The 19,899-nt window shown below is 36.8% G+C and overlaps 2 protein-coding genes, 1 long non-coding RNA gene and 1 pseudogene across 6 annotated transcripts in view; 3 read left to right on the forward strand and 1 right to left on the reverse strand.

The window, feature by feature from the left end:
• Window positions 1-201: 201 nt before the first annotated feature.
• LOC107702507 (GTP-binding protein Rhes pseudogene) lies at window positions 202-1,080 on the reverse strand (annotated as a pseudogene).
• Window positions 1,081-5,295: 4,215 nt separating this feature from the next.
• On the forward strand, window positions 5,296-8,445 carry LOC107702509 (uncharacterized). Of its 2 annotated transcripts, XR_001635771.1 has the most exons (6): window positions 5,296-5,342; window positions 5,426-5,541; window positions 5,913-5,972; window positions 6,144-6,282; window positions 6,969-7,056; window positions 8,105-8,445. It is a non-coding gene; the product is annotated as an uncharacterized LOC107702509 (long non-coding RNA). The 2 variants fall into 2 exon arrangements; XR_001635770.1 differs by lacking the exon at window positions 5,296-5,342 and having other exon boundaries at window positions 5,355-5,541.
• A 420-nt stretch (window positions 8,446-8,865) lies between these two features.
• On the forward strand, window positions 8,866-11,059 carry LOC107702508 (acyl carrier protein, mitochondrial-like). Of its 2 annotated transcripts, none has more exons than XM_016504851.1 (5): window positions 8,866-9,090; window positions 9,890-10,018; window positions 10,145-10,232; window positions 10,428-10,534; window positions 11,041-11,059. In XM_016504851.1, exons 1-4 carry the CDS (start codon window positions 8,887-8,889, stop codon window positions 10,517-10,519), a joined length of 513 nt encoding a protein of 170 aa, XP_016360337.1. In that variant the 5' UTR covers window positions 8,866-8,886; the 3' UTR covers window positions 10,520-10,534; window positions 11,041-11,059. The 2 variants fall into 2 exon arrangements, with proteins under 2 accessions (XP_016360337.1, XP_016360336.1); XM_016504850.1 differs by lacking the exon at window positions 11,041-11,059 and adding an exon at window positions 10,624-10,868.
• Window positions 11,060-13,022: 1,963 nt separating this feature from the next.
• LOC107702529 (uncharacterized threonine-rich GPI-anchored glycoprotein PJ4664.02-like) overlaps window positions 13,023-19,899 on the forward strand; it is a 10,019-nt gene continuing 3,142 nt past the window's right edge. The window contains exons 1-9 of one of the 2 annotated variants that reach the window (XM_016504878.1): window positions 13,023-13,271; window positions 13,644-14,000; window positions 14,500-16,764; window positions 17,154-17,224; window positions 17,395-17,453; window positions 18,126-18,283; window positions 18,406-18,565; window positions 19,304-19,495; window positions 19,728-19,896. In XM_016504878.1, the coding sequence (XP_016360364.1) occupies window positions 13,229-13,271; window positions 13,644-14,000; window positions 14,500-16,764; window positions 17,154-17,224; window positions 17,395-17,453; window positions 18,126-18,283; window positions 18,406-18,565; window positions 19,304-19,495; window positions 19,728-19,896 (3,474 nt within the window). In that variant the 5' untranslated portion in view covers window positions 13,023-13,228. The remainder of the gene's footprint in view (window positions 13,272-13,643; window positions 14,001-14,499; window positions 16,765-17,153; window positions 17,225-17,394; window positions 17,454-18,125; window positions 18,284-18,405; window positions 18,566-19,303; window positions 19,496-19,727; window positions 19,897-19,899) is intronic. The other variant, XM_016504877.1, reaches the window with a different exon arrangement.

Here is a 19,899-nt window from a genome sequence, read left to right on the forward strand (position 1 = left end):
AAGAACCTTTTTTTTTTAAGAGTGTAACAAAATCCTTAACATGTCTGATGTACAGAGTGATTTTATGTGTTGGGATAAGTAGATTTGATGCTACTTATTTAGTAGCCTAAATAGGTCACATTTGGTATTACCTTTAAAAAGGTAATGAGTATGCACAAAGAACACATATTGATTAAAACATAATTTGCATTTATTCACTCATAAAACAATACTTTGGTTCTCTTTCAAAGAGATCAGACATAAAAAAAAAAAATCCCTTACATGATTATGATAAAACATAAACAGAACCATTCTCTCTAAATTGTCCAACATTTATGTGGAGTCTACTGATCCAGATCACTAAAGCATCAGTATGATATATTGCATATCGTCCCCTGAAGGTCGATCAAGACAAGATACAGCTGTTGTTCTTCTTCATCGGAGGCTTTTTCCGCGTCTCTGTAAGTTCTCTGGTCATTGTCTGCGTCCGTCTGCGTAGTGCCGGGCTCACGCGGCTCGGTAACTTCATCTGTTGAAGCAAGTCCCGAAACACAGCTGTGACGTTCTCTCCAGTTCGTGCGGACGTCTCCACGAACCCCGCGCCCCAGTCCTCCTCCACAGCGCGCATCACCTCAGCAGTGGCCTGGCGACTTCGGCTGCCCAAGTCCGCTTTGTTCTCTATCACCGTGATGCCCGTAAATTTCTCCCCTTTCATCTCTAGAATCTCCTCACGGAGCCGCTGCACCTCCTCCAAGGATTCTGGCTCGTCGGCGGCGTATACAAGCGCAAACGCGTCCCCGGTTCGGATGCACAGAGCGCGCATCGCTGGGAAGGAATAACTGCCGCTCGTGTCCAAGATCTCAATGCGCACTCTCGCGCCGTCCGTGTCGTACTCGAGCGCGTGAAGCTCTTCTACCGTGCGCGTGTATTTGGAGTCGAAGCGATCTTGCAAGAAGCGGGTGATCAGGGTGGTTTTTCCAACCCGGGCGGCGCCCAAAAACACAAAGCGCACCGTCCGATGCTCCTGCACCAAGAGAGACATATTCCTTAAGCGTTAATTTTATAAATTATAGTTTGCAGAAGAGATTTTTTAGATTTTTGCCATCGAGACCCAGTACTGAAGAAGAGGCAAGGATGATGCCCTTATATTACCTGAATGCGTCCTACGTAGCCTACAAGCTGTAGCCAATGGAAACGCGAGTGACGCGACGCGTGGGTTTCTGTGTTGTAGAGTTTCACAATATGAAAGACATTGTACTAATTATTCAATGAGTTCAGCTAGAGGTTATATGGAATTTTCGGGGCGCAAAAAGGTTCATGATCAGTCTCGAGAAACTTTATGATAGTGTTTCAAACACCAATGACCAAATGCGTTTTTTTGTGATATACAATAAAGTGATAATTAAGAGCCTAGCCCCGGAAGGCCAAGTTCGACTGACTCCACCAAATTTGATTTTTTATTAATTTAATTCATTTTTGTGAAATTCCTAACATTTGTGGATCATATTCTATTCATGCGTGAATTTGCTAAAACGTTTGAATCTCTTTACATTTATTTGTATCATAATTTATTTATTTGAAAATACAAAACAGTGTGAGACAATTCCAACGTCCCCATAATTGTCCCCTATTGTGTCACAATAATGAATGCTATTGTGAAAAGTTTATCGCTGTCTACTTTGTTGTTTCAAATATGTTTTTAATAGACATTTTTGAATTTGTGAGATGCAGTAGCCTGGTATAGTGTGCTAGTATGCTATTCTAAATAATGTGCTATAGGCTACTCCAAACAGGATGAGAAAGCCTGACTTCTTGTAGGTGTGGTTTGGCAAACTATAGAAAAGTTTTTTTTTTCACTCTGCCCTGGATAAGTAAGCCTATCTATCAGCAAGGTTAATTATTGAACTAATGTGTGAACAAGCTATTTGATGTCTAGTATTTAATCATCTTGATCTTGATGCATTGGCTGACCTTTCTAAGACTTTCATAAATTACCAGTTTAATTAGCTTAATTAGTCATCATGTTTCATCATGCTGTTAACTGTTGAATACTTATTGAAATAAAATATGTACACGGTTCAAAAGAGCATTATTTGATTGGTTAAGCAAGGCTATAGCCTAATTGTCATGTCAGAAACACCATCCTGAGGTCAGACATATTTAGTTTCATCAGAGATGATTTTCAATTCATTGCATATTAAAATCATGGTATCAGACGGTAGGCATGCAAAACACACTGTAACCTCAGAGGACCGACATTTTCCACCCAAACACTGTGTTTACGCATATCTGAGGGCTAAATGCGGTCAATGTGACTTTATCTGTCCATTTCCCTTGATCTGTTGCAACTGCCAATCTATCTGCGAGTAACATGAGAGGGTGATTAATTTGGCTTTCAGTTCTGCCATTTCTGCACATTTGTCTAGTATATTAGTCTATTTAATGTAGTGTATGAGTATTATATTAGTATATATTTATATTAGTATGATTATTTTTATTAGAGAAACTTCAAGCCTGTTCTGTTGCAGCGTAGAACTCGGGTGCATGTGACTTTTTTTATTATTATTATTTTTTACATCAGGCAGGAAATATCAGAGAGCATAGAGCTGACCATTTCTGTGTAAATCCCCAGGATTAGCATTTTAGGGAGACATCCACTTCACTCCACAGGAAGACACATTATGACAACACTATCACCTCCAAGGAACCGTGACGTAGGAGACCCACTGTCTTGAATGGACCTTTGCTGTCCATGCTTGCAGAGAATAAATGTCCTATCTGACACGAACACTAAAGACAATTTCAAATCAAGCAGATTATTAGGAGACATGTGCTTTTACTTTTCTGGAGTAACAAATAAGGTGTTTTGTCCTTGAGGGTGTCTTGTTTAGGATTGGTGGTGAGGAGGTTGCACCAGTGCGCCACTGAAATGAGACAGATGAGGAGGACCACTCACATTATCTTCAGAAAATTTGAAAATCATTAATTCCACCTATGTGCCTTCCGATTCAAATTCTTAAAGGAATAGTTCACCCAAAAACGAAAATTTGCCAAAAGTTTGCGCACCCTTTTGTAATCCAAGATGTAGATGAGTTTGTTTCTTCATCATAACATATGGAGAAATGTAGCTTTGCATCACTTGCTCACAAATGGATCCTACACAGTGAATGGAAATGAGAGTCCAAACGGCTGATAAAAACATTACAATAATCCATCGAGGCCTTTTAACTTTAAACCATGGCTTCTCGGCAAAATACCAGTCCATGAATCATAATAACACTTCCTGCAGTGACAAAGTCTTCAATGTTGTCCTCTCACATCAAAATTCACAAACATAGTTGTTTATAATGTTTTGAACTGTTTTTGCTTGTAAACAGCTTGACCTGTGCATATTTCTCTCCTGATTCAGACTAGACAACTCTTTATTTGGAGAAAGCAATATTATGGATATTGGGGACATATTTTAGCTAGAAGCAACAGTTTGAAGTTAAAAACATCTTAATTATGGATTTGGTTTTTACAAACACACAGCTTTTTGCTAAACAAGTCATTAATTGATGGACTGGAGTCGTGTGGATTATTGTGATGTTTTTATCAGCTGTTTGGACTCTCATTCTGACAGCACCCATTCACTGCAGAGGATCCATTGGTGAACAAGTGATGTACTACACTTCTCCAATAAAGAAACTAACTACATTTTGTATGGCCTGAGGGTGAGTACATTTTCAGCAATTTTTGAACTATTACTTTCTGGTTGATTGGATAGTTTAAGGAAATGAATAATAATTTGTTCATCCAGGACGGTGACAAGTCTGCTTACAGACAAGAGGTTGAGCAACTGTCTGTCTGGTGCATTCACAACAACCTGGAGCTGAACACGTTCAAAACTTTGGAGATGATAGTGGACTTCAGGAGAAACCCCACTCACTATCATGGACAGCACTGTGGCTGCAGTAGAGTCATTCAGGTTCCTGGGCACCACCATCTCTCAGGACCTGACGTGGGACAAACACATTGACTCTATTGTGAAAAAGGCCCAGCAGAGGTTGTACTTCCTTCGCCAGCTGAAAAAGTTCAACCTGCCACAGGCACAGATGACACAGTTTTACTCAGCTGTTACTGAGTCAGTTCTGTGCACTTCTATAACTGTCTGGTTTGGGTCAGCCAGCAAAATGGATATAAGAAGACTGCAACGGAGTGTCAAGACAGCTGAAAGGATAATTGGTGTACACCTGCCCAACCTTCAGGACTTGTACAACTCCAGAGTGAAGAAATGGGCAGGTAACATTATCACAGACCCCTCTCACCCCGGCCACAACCTGTTTGCATTTCTCCCCTCTGGTAGACATTACAGATCTCTGTGCACTAGAACATCTTGGCATAAAAACAGTTTTTTTCCCTCCATGCCATCTCCATCTTAAACAGCTAACACAGAAATGATTACCTGTTTTCTGTAATTAATTTCTCCACTTCCAACAATTGCCTGACTTTCAAGTATTATGTAAATACATATGCATATTTTTATTTATACAACTTTACAGTAAATAATGCACAAATCTGTACATAAATATTCTGTTCCAGATTTTACCACATTATTATTATTTTCTTTAGCCTTACTTATTTAATTGTTCTTTCTGTTCTCATGTCATGTCTGTCTGTCTATGTGTGTATGTACCAAGAGCTCCTAAAAAACCCCACATCAAATTCCGTGTGTGTTTGCACACACTTGGCGAATAAAGCTAATTCTGATAATAAAGTAATAATAAATAATAAGTTGCTTGCACGTGACACAATTGTCATGTGCATAAACTTCGATAAAACCTGCCATTATTTGCCACTTTTAGGGTAGTCTACTAACTTACACGTGGTTTTTATTTAAGCCAACTGACTACTTCGAGGAAAAAAAGGATTTATGAAGCACCATTCCCTAAATCAAACAGACTACTTTAGCTAATATTTAATCTACCGTACTGCTTTTAATGTTACAGCTGCGAGATAGAGATGACAACTGTTAAATCAGACCGCATAAACCACAAATCTGCTGCTTCCTTCACTAAATACTGAGGAAAAACGCTTAACAGACATTACTAAAGAGTCCGATGAGACGGATAATGAACATGTCTATCTAAATCTAAATCCTACTCTACTGAAGATCCTTTAATCTGGATAGAAATATGATATTAAAATATGATAGATTATATGTCTGTTGTTATAATGGACAATTTATTGTCCAGTGGCAGTAGCATAATCGAGTAACGCTAATCTGAAGGTCAGAGAATGTTATCTGTTATCGATTGGTTTTGTCTGCAGTCAGGACTCGCGGGAAGGTTGAGTGTGGCAAAATATTCCGGAAGTCTCGTCAGGTTAGAAACATAACCTGCATATCGGTTAGATGTTTGTGTGATTGTTTACAACTGGTTGTGATTCTCATGTTTTCATATGTCAGATTGATACTTTGATGTGCAAGCACTCGCGTCTTATCAGCAAACACAGAAATAACATATCAACATATTAGTTAATAGGACGTCAGAGGAGATTCTCCCTTATGAAGATAAAGAGACAGTAAGTTCAGTATGTTTATATATTTGTGGAAGCACCATTTAAAATAAAAAGTTTATTTGTATTGTCCAGAAAACTAACTAATAACTGCCATGGTCATACTATGTTGTTTTGGTCATGTACCATGATATTCTTTGAAATACCTTGGAGTGCTGTGTAAATACTATGGTACTTTATGGCAAACGGTGTAATGCTATGGTATGAACATCTGATATCCTCAATGTACCACAATAGTACTTTTTTGAAGGTACCGTATAATATTAGTATATTCACGATTAACATGTATTAATGTTTTTAGTGTTTTATTTCATGTTTTTACTTAACATGACAGTCATAAAAACATTATTTCATTTGTCTTCCATTTAATGTTTTAGCTGAGAAGACGACTGGAGCACCTGAAGCGAGAGTATGAGAGGACAGCACAGAGACTGCAGGTAAAAACATGCTGTATTTGTGGTTATGCGAGAATTTATGTTCAAACTGATGTTAACACTGTTAGACTGAATTGATTTCTGCAGTATAACAGTGCTTGAATTGTTAAATAATGGAACCTGTAATGAATATAATTGAACCCGTTAATGAATGTCTGTTTGATTTTCATTTAGAGAGCAGAGCATCATGATGCCATTCTCAGACGTGTGCAGAACAGACTTACACAGATTGACTTACCACACACATCTGAGACTTCTTCAGTGGCGACATCAGAATATTCTGAAAACCATCAGAATCTGCAGTTACAAACCAGTAAGGCTAACTTCAGTCTGACATTATAAATAGATCAAAACAGAACTGATAATATTGTGATTTATTGCTTTAGTGTCGTTATGCTCAAGCTAGTGTCACTATTCAAAGCCTCAGGAGTTTGAGAAACCATTTTTTTGCTATTGTATGTATACCATTTTAAGGTTTGACCAGACTTGCTTTAGTATTATTTATAATACTTCAACTTAACATATTTTATTTCAGCCTATTGCTGAGGCATTTTCTTTGTAAGTTTTTCATATATTTTTTCGAATATGAACACGATTTTCAGTTGTTTTAGTTGTAGTTAACAATAACAAATTATTTTTACAATATTTACCACACATTTTTTCACCATTAATATTTAAAGAATAGCTAAGGCAGTTGGGTGTATGATTAGGCAAAATTATCCTTTACATTGAAAAAGGACCAAAACATTTATTTACCCAGACAGTTCCTTTGATGGCCAGAGGCTGAGTGTGAGTAAATTGTCAGCAAATTTTCATGGCTGAAATATTCTTTTAAATTTGATAAAAATTATTTTCTGATGTGGTACTAAAGACTAAGCAGAATTTAGAGTCAGTGTGTCTTCAGTACATTATTTGTAGTTATACATATACTGTATCTTGTTTTCTTAGTATTTTAATTTTATAATTCATTATTGCTTTGGTCATGCTTGTGAATTTCAGGAACATGAAAATAGGCCAGCTGCTTCAGACTATATACCTGGAAAAGACTTTAACCATGACAAACTGCATGAAGGGATATTCTTACAGAGTAAGCGAGTGTATTGCTCTTGTGTCAGTGAGTGTGTGTTAAAAGAATGAGTATGTGCCAGTGAATACAGTGATAAACGCTTTCTTTCCTGCAGGGTGTGCTGTGTGTGTTACTTCAGAATGCTGGAAATGTGTGTGATAAAGAGAGTAATGCATCTGTTTTTACTCTGATTGCCACAAATCCTCTCACTGGCAAACACATCACCTCTATCAACTATCCCGATCAAGACAAACAGCAATAAGACTAGAAGCAATAAATGTTCTTATGTAAGAACAACACAATGTTAGTAGGGCTGGGCGGTATATCGAGTTAGTACGATATATCGATATTTTATTTATAAGCGATTCGATATGAGGCAATACCGTTGGTATTGCTGTCGGAAGTGCATGAGCCTTCTGCTTTGGGATTCTCCACTAAACTTCACAGACAGACTTGATTTAGAATGAGCGCTGCGCGCGCATGCGCGCCAAACAGACAGAGCTCAATTAAAAAGGAGCGCAATAATTCTGACTAAAATATACATTTCGCTGAAATATTTGTAGTTGGACAATAAATGTGACATGTAGAATTTTAAACCTACAAATAAGTCTATGATAGCACTGACTGTAAAGTGACTGTAATGGGGTAATCAAAATAACCTAACATTTATTTATTAATTTTCTCATTTATTTTCAGTTTTAGTTTAGTGAATTTAACCGCTTTAAAAGCCTTATTTTTGTTTTTAGATTGCAATGCTACAATGTTAGAATGAAATGTGATTTAACCATTTTTTGCACATAATATAAAGGCTTGCATGGTTATATTCACTTTATTTGTTTTCATAGCCTTTAATATGTATTGTTTTGTTGGACAACATTGGGCGGTAAGTGAAAATATATATATTAAATACAGATTTTGAAAATACAAATACAAAAACGAAAACACAGAGATATATACCGTATATCGCAAACCGGTCAAAAAATACCGAGATATGAATTTTTGCCCATATCGCCCAGCCCTAAATGTTAGCAGTAAAATCAAATCAGTACATATTTGTCTCTTTATCTAGGTTAAAAGATGGTGATGTCTTGGGCTCTGGGCTTGTTGGTGTTTTCCAGTCTGGTCATCTTGCTGTTTGGGATCTCGGAGGAAGTGTGCATGGCTAAAGTTGTCGGTGTGCTGACTGAGTTGTGTCGACTAGCCCGCTGGGCAGGACCAGACACGCTGCTGACTGGATATCTGAATGGGGATGTTAGTGTGTTTCATATAAATCTACATAAACAGACCATACATCTCTAATCACTTTTATTACTTGTTAATAAAATAAAAATGTGTTAATTAATGCCATTGTTAATAAACATTCAAAATGTTACACAGGGTGTTTGTTGAATACAGTTAATATAAGCATGGCCAGGGAAATATTTGTATTTGGATGTGATATGTAAAATATATTTTACAAAAAAAAAATCTGTGAATTGACTTAAACACTTTTAATGTCTTTAATGCTGAGATTAAAGTTTTTAGCTGAGAAAATGTCAAACGATAATTTTTTTGTCCCCTACTAATATGTAACGAAGCATTCATAGTCACGTTTATATGATGGATGTGAGATGTGTGCGTGCGTGCGTGTGTATAATACACACAACATACCGCATTAATAAAGAGGAAAAAATGACAACTTCGCTTTTATAGTTGACGATTGATTTTCTTTTATTGTGGTAATATGTACTAACATTAAATGTAGTTTATTTATTGATATTAAAGTTAAACATTTACTTAAGTTACATTCATAGATTAAAAAAAAAAAAAAGTATCAATTCGAGAACTAATTTTGGATTCAGTGTGTCGCGCATGCGCAGTGGCAGTCTCGTGCATTGTGGGAGCGGATTGAGAAACATGGCGGCGCGCATCATTGCCCGGTGTGTCCGATCACTGAACCACCGTTCTGTATATTTTAATCGTATCAATACTACCGCGACGTTAACAGCAGCTCCGCTCACCCATGACCGAACATTTTCATATCTGACTAATGGACACAAATCTCCGCTGGCGCAGGTGTGTGTTAGTTATGGACTCATGACATCCAATGACCTACCCGTGCCTTTAGTTAGAATTACTTCAGCCTCATTTCAGTGTATTAACTATATGCAGCCAGAAAATAAGTTTGAACCAAACGAGCTGCATCTACCATTAAGGATAATGTTTCTAATTTAACTTCAAATGTTATTATGTGGCTGAATAGAGACTGGTCTGTAATATGTTTTGTTTTTTAATTATCTCTTTTGCAGTAACCAGTTCTGGGTTTTATATTGCAATGGTTTATATACATGTATGCATTGCAAGATTGTATGTATACCTTTATAATCGTTTAAAAGTTTATGTATTGTTAGCTGTCTATATATTCTGTGTACTGTGTGTGTATAGTATGTTTGCTGCATCTTTCTTTCTTTCACATATACATTCTATGACATTTAACAAATATAAGAGTTACTTATTACCTCATCATAATACTCATGTATCATCGGCTATTATTGAACTGAACCTCCAGTTCAGTGTTGTTATTGTTAACTAAAACTTAGAATTGTTTTTGTTAACTGAAATTGGAAATATAAATATTAAATGAAAAACTTAAAATAATAATTTTTCTTTTAAAAAATTTTGCCTTGGCAACTAAGTGAAATAGGTGAGTTTTAAGCTGAAGTACTAACATTACTAAAACTGAATCAAATTAAAGCTAAATAGAAATAACAATTCAAAACAAAACAACTAATACTAAAATAATACTGCTCCAGTTGTCTGTCTTAAATAATCTTTGTAAAATGTATTTTCTAGGATGTTTTGTTTTCTTTTGTAGATCTCCAGCAGCTCATTTCAGGTCTTGCAATGGAGGCAGTATGGTGACTTGCCCCCATTAACCCTAGAGACTATTCATGACCGTGTCCTCTACGTCTTGAAGCTCTATGACAAGATCAACCTTGAGAAGGTAAATACTCCATCGGTTTGATCAGATAGACATGTTTGACTGAAATATTTCAAATTATCTTCAAATATATTGCATACAGCATATTAAGTGTGTTTGATGATATTTTAAAAGTATTTTACTTATTAGCTTCAGGCTACATCTCACTTCATGAAGGATTTGGGATTGGACAGTTTAGACCAGGTGGAGATCATCATGGCCATGGAAGATGAATTTGGTATGTAATTGCATTTACAATAGTTTATATTCTAATTTCAAGCATAATGTTTCTCCCATTATGACCTTTGCTTTATATTGATGTATTATTTGAATGTATGCATTGTTTTTTTCTGGTGTATAAGGACTTTTTATACTTGGTTATGGATGTATATATCTAGTACCCAGTTGATAAAGTGTTTGCTTTCACGTACAGGTTTTGAAATCCCTGATGCTGAAGCAGAGAAGTTGATGACACCACAAGAGATTGTTCAGTACATCGCAGACAAGAAGGATGTTTATGAATGAGCATAAATAATCATTGTGAGTTTAATTACTAGATCTTCTGACAATTTGTGTCACTTCAGGTGAACCTTACACTTATGGATGCTTGTTTGTTCTTTTTCGTCCAGATAAAGATAATCCCATCAAATGACAAAGACCATGGAGCTTTTGTCACAAATTGTTTATGTTTCTGCTGTTCTTCTTTATTCTTTTTGTATTTAGATGCATGTTTAAATCAGTGTTCATAATTGTGTTGGTCTGCAGCATTCTCTGCTAGATACATTCACAAGCTCCTCTTTCAAACAATGAGAGTGTGCAAATAATGTGAATGTCATATGATTTCTAGAAAATAAAGACTTTAAATCAGTTTAAAGGACCTTATTTATGTCTTCAGATCTATGTTATGAACCTGTGCCAATGTGATCAGTCTGTTCATCAATAGATCCAAGGGTTTGTTTTTTTGACAGTTTCTTTGTTTTCTGTTATGTGGGTATAGAAAAGAATCCCACCCCCCTTTAAAATAATCAAATTTTGTTGCTTTGCAGCCTGAAATGAAGACGGACACAGTTTTTGTTTTATCCAGCTGTATTAACTCAGTGCAACTTATAACATCCAAGTGAAAGATATAACACCAACATGTCACTTAGTTCCAAGATCACAAGATCCTTCATTCTAATATGCTAACATTCTAATATTTTGTGCTCAAGAAACATTTATTATTATCAATGTTGAAAACTGTTCTATGCTTAATATTTTTGTGGTAAATTTTTTCAGGATTTTTAGATGAATAGAGAGTTTAAAATAACAGAATTTGAAATAAAAATATTTTATGTTATAAATGTCTGTCACTTTTGATCAATGTAATATGTCCTTTCTGAATAAAAGAAACATGAATTAAAAAATCTTACCAAAATGTTGAATAGTAATGTATAAAACAAGAAACTTAACGATTTCACATTTATATTTCAGATTGGCTGTATTTGGTTTGTTATAGCACCGCCTACTGGAAATTCTTTCCAAGTCTAATATTTACCCGAAGACTTTTCCAGAGTTTGAGCCAAGACAGTTTAAACAGGTTATATTAGGAAGCAGTACTTAATCTTGACACCCTGAAGTTAATGCTAATAAAACTAATACAAAATTCCACTATAACCTTTAACTAACACCAAATAACATTAAGCTGTTGACATTTATTGCAGTGTGGGTTTAAAATAGTGATACTTTGACATTTTTGTTCATATTTGCATATGGATTCCTTTAATGCCATTTCTAAAGTCTGTATTTCAGGATCGGCTCCTCAGCATAAAAGAACTGTCTGTATTTCCTTCAGAATATTTAAAACATTAAATATTACACAGTCAAATAATCTGCCTGTAAAGCAAAATGCAGAGAACGTGATTTCAGTGAGAACTAATGTATAACACAATTTAGGATTCCAGCAAAACTATTAGATGATTTATGATATATCGTTCATCCTTAATTAGACTTTAAATAAGCAATATGTCATTTTTATAAAAGCATGCATGGTTTATTCAAACTTGGGGTTTAAATTTAAAAAGCTTGGTGTGCAAGAGAAGAACTTTGGTTGATGTTAAGTTCAAAAGGGCTTAAATTTAAAAGACACTCCTATATTATGGACTTAAATAAGCCCATGTTTCCTTTTCAGGTGTAATAAATCCTTTGCCCTCCCTCTGTGTTTATGTGTGTGTTAGTATGTCAGTGGACTTCTGCAACGTACCTCTTGCTGTGATGATGAGAAGCTAGGGAGGGACGCTCCAGGCATTTCCTCCTTTTTTTTGTGTTTGTGAATGTCAGGATTTCTGTGCATTAGGAAAAGGTTAGGCAAAGTTTTAAAGGGGTCATATGATGATGCTAAAAAGAACATTATTTTGTGTATTTGGTGTAATGAAATATGTTTATGCGGTTTAAGAACTTAATTTGAAATGAAATGATGAAATTTAAATTAGGCAAATGTTTGAGTTTTATTTAATCTCAGAATAACTTTTTAGTTTGTACTTAGCTTGACAAATACGGCTCCAAAGGAGAAACTGGTTTGACCTTGAAGGACTGTGTGTCTACAAATCTGAGCTATTTAACATACCCTCACACAAAAGTATTGAGGTAATACTGTGGTAGGCTATTCCTTGGTTTAGGTGCATTCAGTCTCCAAGTGTTGTCTGAAAAGTCTTGATTTTGAGACACAGACACTGTGCCAACGATCTCTGAATGACCTTATATATGTAGTTAATCTATTTTCTAGTTTGAATTGACAGCACAAGCTCGTCAGGGGAGCGCAAACAAACACTCTCTCTGTTTTCTCTCACACAAACACACACAACCTGGGTTATTAACCTAATCTTGGAATCTCCTCTGTTCCCTTAACTTTTAACCGCTTCCGTCCCATTTTCCCTCTTAAAAAGATGCCTAATCGTAATCATATGTCTGCACAGTGTCCTGTTTTCTACAGCCCGTAGGCGAGCTCGCGCGCTCACAGAAACGCACATGCTCGTGCGAAACTCATAAAGTGAGCTGCGGTCGGTTCCACAAGGTTTCTGCGGAGGACTGAAGGATGAGCTTAACTCTTCTATAAAGGTCTTAAAAACAGAAAGAAAACTGATAAGATACATTTGACTAGTTTAAGTATTGTCTACATCATATTTTAGGGTTGTTAAATAATCTTTATGGAATTAACTGTGAGAACGGATACCTTCCTGGAATGTTTTGGCTCGCAAAATGCGTCGTTTTGTGTATCTTTTCTTATTTATTTTCTCTCCAGGTAAGACGTCCATTTCATTCATATACGAAGAGATATTGACATGCTAAACACAGTATAAACCTTGTTTAAAATGTGTCGATTAGCCACTCTAGATTATTTAGAAAAAATGTAATTTATGTAGTTTTTAAAGAGTTATATTGTGATTAATCTTATCCTTATTAAAAAATGATCACGGTAACCTTAAAATGTACCGTAGTGGGCCTAATTATAACATGGTACTGAATTATGCACCACAGAATTTACACACAAAACATACTGTTAAAGTACAAAAGTAATTCAAAATATACCATGGTACTGAAATTCATGACGTAACTAAAAATATGTAATGATTCTTAATATATTGAAGGTGATGGTGATGATGTTTGTCTGTAGGAAACACACTGTTGAACTTGAGGCAAAGCTGTGGAGGGAAAATTCTTGGAGAGAGGACAGGCTCAATTCAGTACTCTTTACACCCAAACAGCCTTTTATTTAACAGAATTACCAGCGACAGCACAGAAAAACTGTTGGACGTTACCTGCACATGGATTATTGATGCACATGAAAATCAGACTGTTTGGATAGAGGTAATTTCTGTTGGGGAAGGTGCTCATATTGGAATTAAATTTGGGAATGGGAATACACTGACCTATGAAAGAGAGGAGCGGGCGCTATTCTCTGGCACTGGGAGAACCATCATTGAATGGAGCTTGAGAAGGACTGATGAAACCTTTGCCACATTACATCTGAGTAAGTCACTTAAAACAAGACCAAGTTTTTAGACATGGTCCCATCTTAATACCATCTTTGGACATGTATAATTCCAATACCACAGACAGTACTACATGTACAAATCAACATAGAATGATTTCTGAAGAATCTTGTGACACTGAAGACTAGAGTAATGTCTACTGAAAATTCAGCTTTGCCATCACAGAAATAAATTATATTTTAAAATAAACCAAAATAGAAAAGAGTTATTTTAAATTGCAAATTTTTTTTCACAATTTTACTGTTTTACTGGATTTTAAAAATAGCCTTGGTTACCATAAGAGAATTCTTTCAAAAACATTTAAAAAAATCTTACTGACCTCAAAATTTTGATCAGTAGTGTATGTTAAAAGTATGAACAATACCCAGTGAGAAGGTTGTTGTATGTTTGTTTATTTCCCGTAGTGTTGGAATCTTGTGTCTTGAATAATTTCATAATTCCTGTTTCCATTCATCTTTGCGTGTGTGTTTTTCTCAGAATGGAACACGTCAGAGGACAATCACACTCTTGCTTTGATTCCTTACACCCACTCTGATGCTGACCCAGTGTCTCCCTCTCCGAATGGCTCAAACAATGTAACCAACATCTCTGACATTGCAGTGAGCAGCAATGCAACCCCTAAAACACACTCTCTCAGGGGTGAGACTATACAGCAGGGCGGAGGTGTGTCTGACCTGGACGATAAGCGCAAACCCCTCTTTCCGCAGGAAATCACCAACAATGGAAAGGAAACGGCTGGAGCCTGGATCTCCGACTTTCCACTCACTGGCATACATTCTTATTCTGATACACAAACCAGCTTTGCCCTTGACACATACGTGAACACGCTCGCAATATTGTCCACTGAACCTTCTTTTGCTCAGTCATCCACTGAAATCCAATTACCACTGCTGTCTGTACAAACTACACCCCGACAGGCAACTGATGTGGCTACAACAAGTGCACTTTTAGCCACAAATGATGTTGCACACACTGAATTACATAGAGGAAGTTCACAGCACATGCACACACATGCACATGCATTGCACAAAATTCACTCCAAAACAAGTCAAAGAGGTGATCCAATTTCAATGTTTCCGACTTCCAGCTTTATGACAGTAAGTCCACATTATATTCAGCCATTCAACGAAACTTCTAAACATAAAGACTTCCTTAGTGACAGTTCTTACAAGGCTAAAGCAACCACAGTGACGGTCCCAAATAAAGATTTGTTTACAATATCAGAGAACACTGGGACGAGTCAATTTGATTCAATTTTTTGGAGTTCAAACACAATCTCAGATGACAACCAACCTATATCATCAGAGATGGACAGGACAGATCGCTCTCCAAGGTCAACTAATCCAGATCAAAACATTACTAATCAAACAATCTATGATGATTCAGTACTCACTACTAGTACACCTGCTACAGTATCAAAGTTTCTAGATGTTAATCAAACCAACACATTAGCTTTTTCTGAAAGCGACACAGCTGAATACTCAGGTTACTCCATGTCTCCAAGTGAGCCACCAATAAATGTTACCAGTGAGAATGAGCCAACAACTTCAGACGAGTTCATGCGCACTTCACGGAACACACTTGCAACTCCAACTTTAACTTCTTTGGAAACATCAACCACCCACATTTCACACACCATCCAAAGTCAGCACGATACAAGCACCCAAGAAATCAGCTCTGCATCTTCGTCAAGCTCTTACTGGACTTCAGACAACAATAAAAAAATCAGTGCCTTCACCACCTTGCCAACTACCATCCCTCCAGACCTGACCCCTACTAAGAGTCCTAGTACACCAGAAGGGGACATGGGTCTGCTACCATCTGAAAGTGATTGCCTCGGTCATGCATGCACCTCGTATTTACCATCTACAGTAAGAGGCAAACAAGAAATCCCCATCACCAGCTCGCCATCAATCTCTTTGTCGAGTCCTCAGATTAGTCTTAATGTGACTTCTGACCTCATGGTGGAAGATAGCACTACAGTGAGATTTGAGAACCACACTGATTTAGAGGAACCTGGTGTGTCCCCATCCCAAGTCCAGAATACCAACACAAAATCAAGTATGCATACTGAATTCCCTATATACCCATCTACACCCCAGTATTCACCTCCATCTTCTGAAAACACGCAGAGCAATGTAGGATTTTCCGATGTAAGTGATATCAATGAGATGAGTAGTGGTCAAACAGAGGGTAGAAGTCATCTGAGTCCTACTCAGACTAGTGCGACAAGTTCAAAGATGACTATTGACTTATCTCCTTTTAATGACATTCATACTGGATCAACAGAAATCACTAATGGCTTTACTGCCCACACTACTGTCACATTGAGGACTTCATCTGACATCACAACTCCTTACATCTCACAGGCCAGTACAGCTGATCGTGGCATTCGAACCAGCACATCTATTAGTATGACCACTCCACATTGGGAAAGCAGTCAGACCTCTGCGGTTCATCCACCCTCAATAACTACCCCGCAGATTAATCCACATGCCACGTCCACAGAAACGACTTTGTTCCAGGTCCAGACAAACTTTCCAGTGCATAAGCCCAGCACTGTCAGACCTCCCCAACATATGACCACAAGCTCTTATCTTATCCAAACAAAAGCACACACAGTATCTACACAAGCAGTCACTCAGACATCTTGGATCCATTCTACCGCATCCAGTTTTGACAGGAAGTGGCCACATGGACGGCATTATTTTATAGTGAAGGACCAGCCAGCAATCATCAAGGGTGAGATACACTCTTGAAAATAAAGGTACTTCAAAAGGTTCTTCAAGCGATGCCATAGAAGAACCATTTTTGGTTCCATGAAGAACCATTCAGTCAAAGGTTCTTTAAAGAACCATCTCTTTCTTACCTTTTTATAATCTGAAGAACCTTCTTTCGCCACAAAGAACCTTTTGTGAAACAGAAAGGTTCTTCAGATGTTAAAGGTTCTTTCTGGAACCATTTAGACAAAAAGGTTCTTCTATGGCATCGTGAAGCACCTTTATTTATAAGAGTGTACAAATCTGTCACATTTGCTTCTTTGAGACCTATAATTTATCCCTTTTCCACATTTCTCAGTAAACATTAATCTTGTTTATTTCCTGAAAAGTATCGGTTCTTCTGTTTTTCAGAGAAAACATTTCAAGTACTCTTACAAATCGTCCTGGAAAGAGATTATGCCCCTAGTATGAGGTTGCATGAGGTAAAACCATTTGAATTACTTTATATACACTACTATTCAGTCTGTGGTTGATACATTTAAAAAAAAAAAATGTTTTTGAATGTTAGTGTATAGTGAATGTCATGTCAGCTGATGGTTGATGGTCATATGATTGCCATTGCAATGATGTAAATAACCATCCACGCCTGCAGGTGGAGACATTCCTGCAGATCCTTTCTGGATTTCAGAATCAACATGTGACCTGGCACAGGTAAAACACTTTACTGACATATATATATTTGTAATTGATCTTTTTCGATATATGCGTTGAAGTCACTGTGGGTTAGCTAAGAGTCTAGACATTGCTGTAATTATTGATGAAATTCATCATTCAGTCAGTACTTGGGAAGAATTTGTTGATGCATATGAATGAATGTTTCTTTTATGTGTAATCGTGTTCTTACTAATTGTTTAAACTGCAGAGAGTTTGTGAGATTGTGATTCCAATGAAATGTTAAAGCAAAATTAAAGTAAAAATAAAACATCTTCTTTTAAAACAGAACATATAATTATAGTATTATTATATAAAATATATTATAATACTATTAAATATAAATAATAATAAAAAAAATTCAACAATCAAAACATTACACATTTTAGGTTTCAAATCTAAGGGAGTACTTCAAGTATATAATTTAGATCGCAGTGGTTCAGCAGACAAGAAGATTTTGAAAACCTGATCTAAAATCTACCTGAAAACCTGATCTAATATCTAAATGGATTATGTGTTAAATGTGTGTTTTGTTTTGTTTACATAGAAATCTTTTGTAACAAATTTAAATGTCTTTACCATTACTTTTGATCAATTTAATGTGTCATTGTTGAATAAAAGTATTAATTTCCTTAAAAAAGTCGTTGATTTTGTGATGGTTGTTTTCATAAGTGGTCCAGTTCTGCAAACAGTAGTCCAGTTCCGAACAGTGGAAGCGCTGTCCTGGCTGGGAAGGGTGGAGTCTCTGTTACAGCAGGCGGGGTTAAACCCACTGCCAAAGAAAGGAATATTTGTGGGTGGAGTTAGAGTGAAGAATATTACTGTGGGAGGTGAGTGTTGAACAAGATCTTAACCAGTTACATCTTTCTTAGATATGTTTCGCATTTATTTCTATCTGAACCAATCAGACCACCTATCATACCCTAATATGTTTTCTTTGTTTCCCTCTCAGGTTTGCAGACAGATGTTTGTGAATGGCTGTTTGAATGTCTGTCTGGGTTCCAGTGTGTTTCTTCAAAGGGCAATGCCACCTGTACATCTGTGTGCCACTCTGAATACTGTAAACATCAGGGAATCTGTGTCCATCGCTTCGGGCAACAGCCTATTTGTCAGTAAGTTACATGTACAGTTACAAAGCAGGGTAGTTTAACATAGCAGATTTCTGACTTGCTGCATAAAACCTGGTCCTAATTGCAATGTATTCTGGTCAAGACCTGCTTATTTATACAAAAAGAAACCATAGAGTTTCCAGGAGGACTGATTAGCCCTGTAAAGCCTGAAATATTAAATAATAGTCAGAAAAAAATGCAATATGGTGCAGTTGCTGAAATTGTAATATTTTTAAATTGTAGGGAGCAAAACATATAATGCAGTGCAATACAGTGACGATTGAGAAATGTACAAATGAATGTTCCTCAAAAGCCTGATGAGAAAAATATCATATTTGAAAAATACATTTTAGCATTGTTTTTCTAAAACATGATGTGTGGATAATCAAGTAAACCTAAGTTGCATCAGTCCAGTAAGTGTTCATCATGAAATATTACTAACAATATAAGAAGGTGTTGTTTACTTCATTAAAATCATAAAGATTTCACAGTAAAAAAGACACGTGTACCACGACATGAAGAAAGATGGTTATACTAAAAGCCAAGGCCTATTACTTGCTAAAAAAAGTGTAAATCAGACAGAAGGCATGTAGTAGATTGTGTACAACAGGAAAGTTTTTGTCTTGTTGGTAATTTAGGAGCTTTAAAAGTTTGCATATCAAATTTGATACAGCAGGCTATATAGGGTTAAACAACTGCTGAAATATCTTGCCGGTATGACCAAGCTCTCTCTTTCTGGAGGTGTCCTGTTGGGGAGGATTACTGGTTTATGGGTCAGCGTTGTGACTTCCGCATGACCCGGCCGCGTTTGGTGGGCGTGTGCTTTGGTGTACTGGTTGCTGTTGCAGCAGTCATGGCTCTTCTGTCTTATCTCACGGTGCGCCGTTTTAAAACCATGCTAATGCAAGCCAAAGTGGAACAAACACGCAGCAGGTATCACATGTTCAATCATTTTAAACAAACACTCCCATACACTCATCTGTAGTAGCCTGATTTTGTTATTGGAAATAGTTTGCAGGAAACTGTTGGCCAGTTAAAACAAACCATGGGTTGTGATAGCGCCACTAAAAGCGACACAGGGAGGGACGGGGTCAAGTGAACACACATAAAACACTCTTATATGTGAATTTGATTAATTTATTGTCTTCTGTTTCTGTGGACACAGTTATCGCAGATTTAATCACTTTGATGAGCTTTCGGCTCGTTTTTGGGGAAGGTCCTGGCCGGGTTCTCAGGATTCGTTGGACAACCCTGCCTTCACCCGCTCTGATGAATTATTACACTTGCGAGCACTAGACCGTACCTGCTGTTACCATGACGACACTCTTTCTGTGGTA

Source organism: Sinocyclocheilus anshuiensis, unplaced genomic scaffold (genome assembly GCF_001515605.1).
Source record: "Sinocyclocheilus anshuiensis isolate Anshui unplaced genomic scaffold, SAMN03320099.WGS_v1.1 scaffold218, whole genome shotgun sequence".
Classification (NCBI taxonomy): Eukaryota; Metazoa; Chordata; class Actinopteri; order Cypriniformes; family Cyprinidae; genus Sinocyclocheilus; species Sinocyclocheilus anshuiensis.

Excerpts from the sequence above, each read along its gene's own strand:
- LOC107702508 (XM_016504851.1), top strand. The coding sequence starts at position 8,887 with ATGCGCAGTGGCAGTCTCGTGCATTGTGGGAGCGGATTGAGAAACATG. Across the intron at positions 9,091-9,889 it reads ACAAATCTCCGCTGGCGCAG|ATCTCCAGCAGCTCATTTCA; the intron begins GTGTGTGTTAGT and ends TTTCTTTTGTAG. Across the intron at positions 10,019-10,144 it reads ACAAGATCAACCTTGAGAAG|CTTCAGGCTACATCTCACTT; the intron begins GTAAATACTCCA and ends TTTACTTATTAG.